Raw genomic sequence first — 11,123 nt, 5'->3', positions numbered from 1 at the left:
TTGTTTTTTATTTTAGTTTATGTTTTGGTTATGTGTCTTTTGTTTAATAGGAAGTCCACATTCAATGGAAATCTTGTACTAGAGAAGTGTAGATCAAAATCAACTTTTGTAAGCAACAAAGAACATTTGTAATGATGAAAACGAACAAACTTTTTGCATTTTGTCCATCAGATAGGGTTTTAATTCAAATCAATGCAAAGTTGATATTGGGTTCCTGTAGGGAATATTTCAAGCATTACCCCAAACTTAAACCCCACTGTGATCATACACTTAAGCATGGTGGCGTCCAAAGGTAAGGAAGCTAGAGCAAATGAGTCTCCAACAAGGTTTAGGAACTTGTAAACCATTCACAAGGTGAAGGTTACAACCCTTAACGATCCATGAGATCGTCAACTCCAATAGGTCTGGAACCATGACTGGTGTTCGGGGATGAGGGTACGAATCCAATCTAAAAGAGAAAGGGCCCGCCCTACAAAATAGGCCTCTACTTTATTCTACTCGTATTCATGTGCGCTTTCTGACTAACATGCAATTATTAGGTTAACCCTAAACCTGTTTAATATATGTTGGTTGAATATTAATGCACAAATAAAACTATTATTGGCGATCACTTGAATTAAAATCATATTAGCCTAAACCAAATTATTAATTATCTTATTAAGCGTGATTTCAAGTACAAATTCCCTTTAAACATGCATAAAAGGCGTGATCAAGTAATAACGATAAATATATATCAAGCAACATAATAATAATCATATCAACGCTAAAGCATAATAATAGCAAGATCCTAGGCATGATACTAACAAGATTAATAACAAACCATAGCATGTCACTAAGCAATAAGGATTAAAGGTTGAAATCTGACACGATACTAACATAATATTGATATGACATTAGAAAGAAGGAAGCATCCTAAACATGATACTAGAAAGCAATAATAACATCCTAACATGATACTAGGAATTAATAAATCTAAACATGTTTTTTACAAGAATAGAGCAATAAGATTACATACTTTGATGTCTCGTGCCTCTTTTTAATAATAAAATACACGCGTTAGTAAACTTCAAGAAAATAATAAAATCAAAGAATTAAATCAATTAATTGAAAGAAAGAGTTAAAAAGTTTAAATTAGATTTGGGACCAAACCCTCAGAAATTATCAACCTTTCACGTCTAGGGCAAAAGCAACTTCGAACTTGGCTAGGTGTGTCTAGATCTTGTGAATGCGGAATTGTGTTTGTAAAAGGGGTTGGCTTAGAAAGAGAGAGAGAGAATCAAGGAATCCTTGATGAGAGTTGATGATTGAAAACAGAGGTCCAAGGACCCTATTTATAAGAAAACAGTCCGGAATTGATAGAAAAGATTTAGAGTTCGAAAAGGAATAAAACTTCAACCTATTGCCAACGACAGAGCTCGTCGCCAGGCGACGAACTTGGTGCTAGGTGCAGCGCTAGGCGACGAACCTGCCATTTGGAGGTGCAATCAGGAATCACATGTTTTCCACACAAAATCCACTTCTTCATATAATTCACTCGTAGAATCCGTGTTTAGGGGTAAAATTGTATTTTCGTAAAAACACTTATTTTGTTCCAAGTAAAACTCTAAAACATAATTATCAATCCTAATTCCAATAGGATTTAAGAGAACCTTCTAGAACATTCTAGAAGACTATAATCAATCCTAATAGCTTTAGGAATGATAATTAATAATAGGCCCTCCTCTAAATCCTTGGGTCGTACATAAGAACCAAACCGGGCCCAGTTTAGTAGTTTGGCCATAACTTCCTCAATATTCATCGGAATGGGGCTTATAATATATCGTTGGAAAGCTCTTTTCGAGCCCCATCCAACTACACTATTATTGGACCCTTATCATGGACCAAACAAAACTGGACTGGCTATTTTTATAAATAGAGCAGGTTTTCGAAAACAAAAAGAAAGGTTTTTGATAAAACTAACCGCAACACTAGACTTTTCACACTTTTATTTCATTCGATTATGGTTTGATGCGAAAGGTATTCATCACTAGTTTTGGTTTTGGGGAGACACAATTGGGTGTCTATAGAAGCACCCACTTTGACTGAGTTTGGAGAAATGCATGTTTCGAAAATAAAAGTCAAAGTAGGGATAGGGACGGAGAATGATTCAGAACGTTTTGCGATCCTAAATCACTCTTGTAACATCGTTACCTACAAGCTAACGTTAGTTAAACAAATAAAAAGAGTTAAGAAACGCGTATCTTGCACCGTCGAGCACGTCTGTGAAGTAACCAATTTGTTGTCACGATCTTCCTCAAGCTAGGGGGTACTGCCTGAAGACTGCTACGCTTGCAACTGCCTCCAATTTCCGCAGTGATAATCTTTCGCAAGCTAGGGAACACTATCGAAGATTGCTTTGCTTGAAACAATCTTCTGCCGCTTTGTGACCATCTTCCGCAAGCTAGAGAACATGGTCGAAGATAACCTCGCTTGAAGCCATCCTCACTTGTTCGTGACAAATCTCCACAAGCTAGGGAACGTTGTCGAAGATAACTCCGCTGGCAGCCATCTTCAGTCTTGATGATCCTAATGCTGCTTGAATTTTGCTGTTGTAGATATTTGTTGAAATTGCTATTGAGCCAGTACTTTGGCGCATTTTCTGTTTGAACCATTACGTCGGTGCTTGTGATTAGCTAATGCATAGGTGCTTTAAGCAAAGTGAGACGATCATTTATCAGGTCGATCACTTTCTGTGATTGTAATCGAGCCGATTACCAAATCACGTCAAATTGCTTATAATGGCTAAGTGGCGTACCAAGGAACCCAAACTGTTGCAATAGGTCCACATAATTATATCATGGGGCTACGCACTTTATCGCCACACCAGCGCTCGCTGGAATATACTGTCGCCGCTCATTTAGCTTGTCGCCAGACGATAGGTTTGTCGCCAAGCAACGATTTCGTCGTCTGGCGCTGCAATCGGGATTTTAAATAAAACCCGTGTTTTCTTCATTTTTCCGCTCGTTGCTGTTGTTTGCTTCGAAATTGCTCCGAATCTTCAAATTGCTCGTTCTTGCTCATTTGTCCACCAAATTCGCTCAAACTTGTTGCAAATCAAAGCTTATTTTATCTAGTTTCCCGATCTATGTAAGTTTTCTTCAAACTCACCTCGGTTTTTGCTGAATTTTCCAGCCTCACTACCACCCATCATAGGATGGGACTCAGGTGGCCTGAGGACCTCCTCAGCAGTCAGCTCGACGGACCTGGACTCCCCAGTCTTATATCCAGCATCAGGAACCACGACAACAGTACAGGGGTAATTTTTGGAGGTGATTCAACCAGATCTATCACCTAAACAGGCGGAGCAGCGGCTTTAGACCCAGAGGCCTTAGGTGGTTTCTCTTCTTCATCACTCGAAATGTACTCAATAAGTTTGGCACCACGGATCCTCCTTCTCGCAATTACATAAGCACGGCAAACAGGTTTCATAACTCCAGATCCTTTACGAGGAATGTACAGAGTAAAAGAAGGAACAGGGGCTGATCGTTTAGTGACGGAAGAAAGGGACTCATAACTCAGAAGACCTGGGTGTTCATCATCAGAAGAAGCCATTTTTGGAGGTAGAAATAGAGACAGAGAGGAGAAAACATGAATACTGAAGAGAGAGAAAGAGGAAAACCAGAGAGAGAATATGAAGAGCTAAGGTTTCAAAGGGGTGAGAGAACCCCAATTGAATGCATTCAACCACCTTCAACTTCAATTGAATGCTGATTCAATGAAGGTGGTTGGGATGTGGGTTAATTTAAAAGAAAAGGGTTAAAATTGGTGGGAATGGTTAAAATAATTAAGTAGAGTTAATTTTAACAAAATTAGATTAGGAGTAGTAATGTTGTGTTTTAAAAAAAAAGGAAGGGTAAAAGTGTTATTTTATAAGTAAAAAGTTACTAAAAAAAAGGAAAGAAAGTAAATTGTTTCGAGTAATGTGAAGCAGCCAAAAAAGAAAGTTGTTGCGAGTAATGTGAAGGGGATGTAGTATAAACAAGTGTTGCAATATTTAAAGAACGAAGGAAGTATTACTTTTCTCTTTTGCCTAAAACTCCACCCACACCAAAATATGACGCTTTAAAAAAAATAAATAAATAAATAAATAAAAGTACAAGTTTTGCTCATTTAAGGCAATTCAGCAAATTTTACAATCATTTGTATGGTGTATGAGTTGGTTTTTTTGTGGATTTATTCCTTGAGTATTGCTCGATAATATTAATAATCGATCATCACTTCATCACTTGTTGCGACTTGTAATGTGAATTTCTTCTTGTTGCAATTAGTAAGAGCCCTCATTCTAGCAAGATTAAGAGTACTATCTATCAAATTTCAGTCACAATAAATATAATTTCCGTCACTATAATTTGCAAAGTCATTAATCCGCACTCGTGGTTGCATCCAACATCAAGCCGGAGCCAAAACTCCAGATAGACATGAAATCCTACGCCATATGTTTTGATTTGTTCATGTTCAATTCATATTAAAATGTAATTTCTATATATGACATTTTAATATTTTATTTTTATTCACGATTTCACAAATATTAAGCATAACTAAACGCAAAAAAAAAGAATTAAAGAGATATGACCTAGTTTTATTGAGAGATTAGACGTTTTATACACCCAGGTGCACAGTATACCCATCTAACCGGAAGTTAGTTTTTGCTTGTTATTTGATGATTAAATGAACAATAATCATAATACCCTTAGATGCACCGTACACAAGAATGTATACAAAAAATTTCAAGCTTAATTTGATCTAATCTTTTCACTTTAGAAATAAAAAAGCATATATTTGAATAATTTTAGAAGCTATAACTTGAACATATCTGAGTTGAACTAAACTGAATTTATTGGAGCTTAGCTGAACTGAATTGAATTTATTAGAGCTGAACTGAACTGAATATTTTATGAGAGAAAGAAATTAAGATAAGAACTGAACTGAACTTATTACAGCTGAACTGAAAATAAGCTAAATAGAACAAGCACTAAGTTCAAAAATTTTATTTGCGTTTTTATATTTCTTTCTCTTTTTTTTTTTTGTTTTTTTAATTTAAAACTCACTTATGTTTTTCAATTAATTCATGGAAAAGATTTTAGGAAAAAAAAAAAAGGTAAGTAAATTAGAGTACTTAATCGATTGGATCATTGTTATCAAATTCAGTCCGAAAAAGAAAATATAGGAGATAAGAAATTAAGTCTTTCGCCTTTCAAAAAAAAAAATTAAGTCTTTAGATTACATATACTGTAACTTTTTAGTTAATAATTACTGGTTATGCAGACGTATGGCAACCTGATATACAAAAAGTTTTTGGCGCAGTGCATACTGCTTGATGCATTACAGGCTAAATTCAAAAACTACCGCAACATAATGTGAGATTACACCTGTATTTCACAAAAAAAAATAAAAAAAATAAATAAATAAATGAATAAATAAATAAAAAAAATATTAGCGAGAATTAAATAGTTATACATTAAAAATTCAAACAATATATAAGCCTCCTTTTCTATCTTCTCTCCTAAACCTAGTCTTCATTGTCAATTTTCAAGGGGCTTCCATCGGATTTCACCGGTGGAAAGCCCCAATCTTTATTTTCTTTTAAACCTTTTGTTTTAGGTTACAATAATGTCTCCCTCGAAAAAAAGGGTTTATCACCTTCGAAAGACAAGGTTTTTTCGATCTCCTCCGAAAGACAAGGTTTTTCGTACTCCTTCGAAAGACAAGGTTTTATTTGTGCTTAATTTGGTCTCCGATTGTGCGGGGCTACTATTGATTATGGCTCGGATTAGGGTTACGGAATCAGCACAAGTATTAACTTTCTTACAAAATTGTGAAGCGACGACGGATCCACTCAAAAAGTTGTATGAGACAACGAATGGAGAATATGCCGAATTGTTATATTTATGTACTTGGATTCTTAGCCCTTCCCCAATTAATTCTTGTTTGATTTTGTTAAATTCGTTTTCATTATCATTCATTGTCAATTGTAGATGCCGTATGGCTTATATTAATGAAATTTAGTGTCTTTTAGGACTTCTTTCAAAAAAAAATAAAAAAATAAAAAAAATATTAGCATTAGATTGTATGTTGAATACACTATATGAAAATTGGATTACTATAACTATCATAATTGTATGATTTACGAGTTTTAAATTTAGTTTTATTTTACTAAATTTACAAACAAATTAGTCATTTAATGATTCACAAGTCTTAAAATAAATATAAAAAAAAAACCACTTTGGCCAATCTAATCCTAATTTATTAACTATTACTAAAACAGAAGATAATGATATCATCACTGTCCACGTGTCGTTCTTTTAATAAAAAATTTCCCGCTAAATGCAATGATGATGTCATCTTTTTTTTTTTTTTAGAGTTATCCTATTTAACATTTTAAAAATTTAAATATTAGAAACTTTTATCTTACAACTAAAACCTATCAATTTATTGTAAGAAATTGAAACAATTTTTAATAACACGGTAATAAACAATCTCCTACATTAAACTATAAATTAGGCGACGTCAAACATATACTATATCATAGTTTTGATGAAAATAAAAGATTTTAAATGATAAACTATACGTAATTCCTATTAATATTCATGTATAATAAACGAATCATTATTGTTAAAATGTTCCTTTTCACAATAGGTTTTATATAAATCGTGCATCGCACGGGTTCTAACCTAGTTAGTTAATACATGGCTAATAAAGTTGCAAAGACTTTTGTTTCAAAAAAAAAAAAAAAAAAAAAAGTTGCAAAGACTTCAATTTATATAGCACTTTATTTATTTATTTTATTATAAACCACTTTCAAAATGTGTATTTTCGATTTTTCAGATATCATACCTAACCAACCATTGTTTTTTTTTTTTTTTTTTTTTTTTTGTTCATCTTTAAAGTAATAGTCTTAAAATTTTTAACCTACAACATTATACCACTTTGTTTTACACAAATATTTTCAAAGTTTAAAAAAAAAAAATCAACTTTAATTACATTAATCTAAATACTTGGTACTTTTGATGTTACCTTTTCAAGGCGAGTTCCAATAGATTCAAGATAATCACCATGCCTTCCAAAAAATCCAACAATTTGACCTCCACATGGCAAAGGGGGTGACGAAAAAATACCAACATTGTCGACATTGTATGCATTACCAAATGGTCCGTGTTAGGCCCGTATTGTAATACGACCCATAACATCTAGGGCATCAATCCAAGATCAATGGTTCAGCAAAAGAAGGCAAAACGGCTTGATTGGAGTAAACAAGGAAAGCACCATCATACGTATCAATCAAGAGGATACTTGCCAAAAATATACTTACAGAACAGGGAAGAAGATAAATCAAGAAGATCTTCTTGATTTTGAATATATTCTGAAGATATTTGTAAACCCTAGAGATCCCTAGGTATAAATAAGTGTAATTAGACATTTTTTGAGCATTCATATACGCACATATACTCTGAATATAACAGAATTACTCAGCATTCATCTACGGAGCTTCGTCCCTACTGAAGAAGGAGGCTATTCCTTATTCAGTATTGTATCTCTAAACTTGCTCTTTTCGTAGTAGAGTGCATTCTGTTTGTTTATTGTTGTTTCATTGCTTATCTACTGCTTTATTAGTGCTTTATTGCTATTTTATGCGCTTTTGGTAGTATGATTGTTATTACCCCTCAAACCTAGCAGATTCTCATACATCCTTGTTGAGATTTGCCTAAACAATTTGGCGCCCACCGTGGGGCTGATAATCGATTAACCTACCAATTCGCCAAAAACCAATACAAACACCATGTCTGGGCACCAAGTACCCTTTACCATGGCCGAAATCAATGAGGGAATGAACGCATTCCGTCAAACCTTAGACCAACAAAAAAGCCAAATTGAAACATTGTTGGCCCAAAAAGTCCAAATCGAAGCCAAGCTTACCAATCTCACCAAGCAAAATGAAGCCCTCCGTAGCCAAATACAGTCAGTCGCTTCCAAAACCACTAATACCAGAAAAAACACTGAAAGTATAGCCATGCAGCTCGACATGTCAGGTGTCTTTCATACCCCTAACGGGGAAAAAGGATCTAACACTAGGGAAACAACCCTAGATCTGGACTCTTTGAATGCAGGAACCCCTAAGCAGAATGAACAAGAAAGATCTGAGGAGGGAAATATAGAGAAGATAGTCAAAGAGTACCTCAAGGCAATAGAAGCCAAGATCGCCAAGATCCCTGGAATGCCAAAGCCCATGGAGGAAGAAGCATCAGATGGCTATATAGAGTCTCCTTTCTCAGAAGAGATCGCCATGGTAGAAGTGCCAAAGAGGTTCAGCACACCCAGCATGGCCATGTACGATGGAACAACAGACCCTGATGAGCATGTATCCCTTTACAAACAGAAGATGATGACCAGCTCAATCCCTAGAGACATCAGAGAGGCCATCATGTGCAAAGGCTTTGGAGCCACATTATCAGGTCCAGCCTTAACTTGGTTCATTAATTTAGATAATGGGACAATTCGATCTTTTGCAGGAATGGTAAACCTATTCAAGATCCAGTTTGCCAGCAGCAGGAAAATAGAAAAGCAGTCATCGGATTTGTACCGTATTGTGCAAAGACACGGTGAATCCTTGAGAGATTACCTTAATAGGTTCAACAGGGAAAAGATTGGAATACACAAGTGTGATGCTCCCACAACCATTGAAGCGTTCAGAAGAGGATTGCTAGATCACAGTGAGCTCTACAAGGAATTGACCAAATATCCATGCGCAACCTTTGAAGATGTACAAGCTAAGGCAATGGCTCAAGTCAGATTCGAAGAGGATACATATGCAAGAAAAACTCCAGAGCTCAGAAAGGATGAAGATCGCCCGTCAAGGAGGAACAACAACTTCCCCAGGAGAGATAATCGATTCAAGCCGTATCAGCGTTCCCGCTTTGATGAAGGATCAGTCAACGCTGTCGAAGGAGAGTTTTCTGATTGGAGAGAAGATCCTGAGCTCCCACCAAAGTTACACGAGTATTGCTTCAATGTCAATCCTGCAGGAGTAATAAGGACCTTGAACAAGATGGGAGATACTGTTCAGTGGCCAAGAAGGAGTGATAGGCCTGGGGAGAAAAAGGATCCATCCAGATGGTGTGATTTCCATTCAGATATTGGTCACACTACTGACGAATGTGTCGCGCTCAGAAAGGAAGTTGCATACCTATTAAAGAAGGGCTACCTCAAAGAACTCTTGTCAGACAGATCTAAAGCTTCAGGGAAGGATAGAGAGTCCAAGCAAGGAGGTCCTCCACCCCCACCTCCAATTGTCAAGACCATCTATTTCATAACAGGAGGGTCAAAAGTATGCGGCCTAACATATTCAGCAGCGAAGCGGCACGCAAAGGAAAGTAACAAAGAGCAACCAGACAAGAGGGAAAAATCAAAGATAGACATCCCTATCATGTTTGAAGAAAGCGACGCAGTAGAAGGTCATCATGACGGCCTAGTAATCTCACTCCCGGTTGGAAATTGCATGATTAAGCGAATCCTAGTTGACAATGGAAGTTCTGCAAACATCATCATGCTGGATACCCTGAAGCACATGAACATAGATGAGAAGAGTATAGTTAACAAGTCAACAATGCTAGTGGGATTCAGTGGGGAAACCAAGAAGACAAGTGGAGAGATTACATTGGCAACATATGCAAAAGGGATCAACCTGCAGGTCAAATTCTTAGTAATCGACACCCTGTCCTCATACAATATGATTTTGGGAAGACCTTGGATACACGAAATGAAAGCCATCCCTTCTACGTACCATCAGGTCATCAAGTTTCCTACTAGATGGGGAATTCAAGAAATCAGAGGAGATCCTAGGGAAGCCAAAGAATGCTACAAGATAGCACTGAAAGCAACATCTGCGGAAAAGAGTTCAGCATAGCAATCAGAGGATCAGCTGGGCCAAGAGAAGTTGAGTATATCAGAAGAGCAAGAAGCTACTGAAGTCCAGCTGAACCCCTTACATCCAGATCAGAAAGTCAGAATAGGGTCAGAACTTAAAGCGGAAATCAGACAACAAATTCACGACTTTCTAGAAGAAGAGAAAGATGTGTTTGCTTGGACCCACGAGGACATGAAAGGCATTCCCCCAGAAGTTATCACTCACAAGCTAAATGTAGACCCAATGCATACACCAGTGAAACAAAAAAGAAGAAAATTCGCGCCAGAAAGGAACAAGATCATCAACGAAGAAATTCAAAACCTACTGAAGACTAGGAAAATCAGAGAAGTAAGGTATCCAGAGTGGCTTGCCAACGTGGTGGTAGTAAGAAAGAAGAATGGGAAATGGCGGATTTGCATAGATTTCACAAACATCAACAAGGCTTGCCCGAAAGACCCATTCCCTTTACCTCACATCGATGCTATGGTAGACGCCACAGTAGGACATGAATTGTTATCCTTTATGGACGCCTACAGTGGTTACAACCAGATCCTCATGCACAAAGACGACCAAGAAAAGACAGCCTTCATTACCAGTCAAGGAATATATTGCTACAAGGTAATGCCTTTCGGATTGAAGAACGCAGGAGCAACATACCAAAGGTTGGTAAACAAAATGTTTGAAAAACAAATTGGGAACACGATAGAAGTTTACACAGATGATATGGTAGTTAAATCCAAGAAGGCAGAAGATCACGTCAGAGACCTCAGAGAAGCATTCGTCATCCTGAAACAATACGGCATGAAGCTGAACCCTACAAAGTGCACGTTTGGAGTACAGTCGGGAAAATTCTTGGGATACACGGTTACGCAAAGAGGAATAGAAGCCAGTCCAGAACAGGTCAAAGCTATCCTAGATCTAGAACGACCAAAATCCAAGAAGGATGTATAGAGCTTAACAGGGAAAATTGTGGCATTGAACAGGTTCATCTCAAAGTCTTCAGAAAAGAACAGAGCCTTCTACGAGGTACTGAAAAAGAACAAGGAGTTTAAATGGGAACAAGAACATGATGAAGCATTCCAAAAGCTGAAAGAATACCTAGCCAACCCGTTGATGCTCTCCAAACCTAAAGAAGGGGAACCACTCCAGCTGTACCTTGCAGTGTCTGAAGGGACGGTCAGCG

General features: G+C 36.8%; 1 protein-coding gene across 1 annotated transcript; it reads left to right on the top strand.

Moving 5' to 3' along the window:
- The first annotated feature begins 8,548 nt into the window (after positions 1-8,548).
- LOC145594142 (uncharacterized) lies at positions 8,549-9,940 on the top strand. Its single transcript, XM_081650477.1, has one exon. The coding sequence runs from the start codon at positions 8,549-8,551 to the stop codon at positions 9,938-9,940; it is 1,392 nt and encodes a 463-aa protein (XP_081506603.1).
- The last annotated feature ends 1,183 nt before the right edge of the window (positions 9,941-11,123 follow it).

Source organism: Chenopodium album, chromosome 19, assembly GCF_948465745.1.
Source record: "Chenopodium album chromosome 19, dcCheAlbu1.1, whole genome shotgun sequence".
Taxonomy (NCBI): domain Eukaryota; kingdom Viridiplantae; phylum Streptophyta; class Magnoliopsida; order Caryophyllales; family Amaranthaceae; genus Chenopodium; species Chenopodium album.
This window is presented reverse-complemented; position numbering and strand designations above follow the sequence as displayed.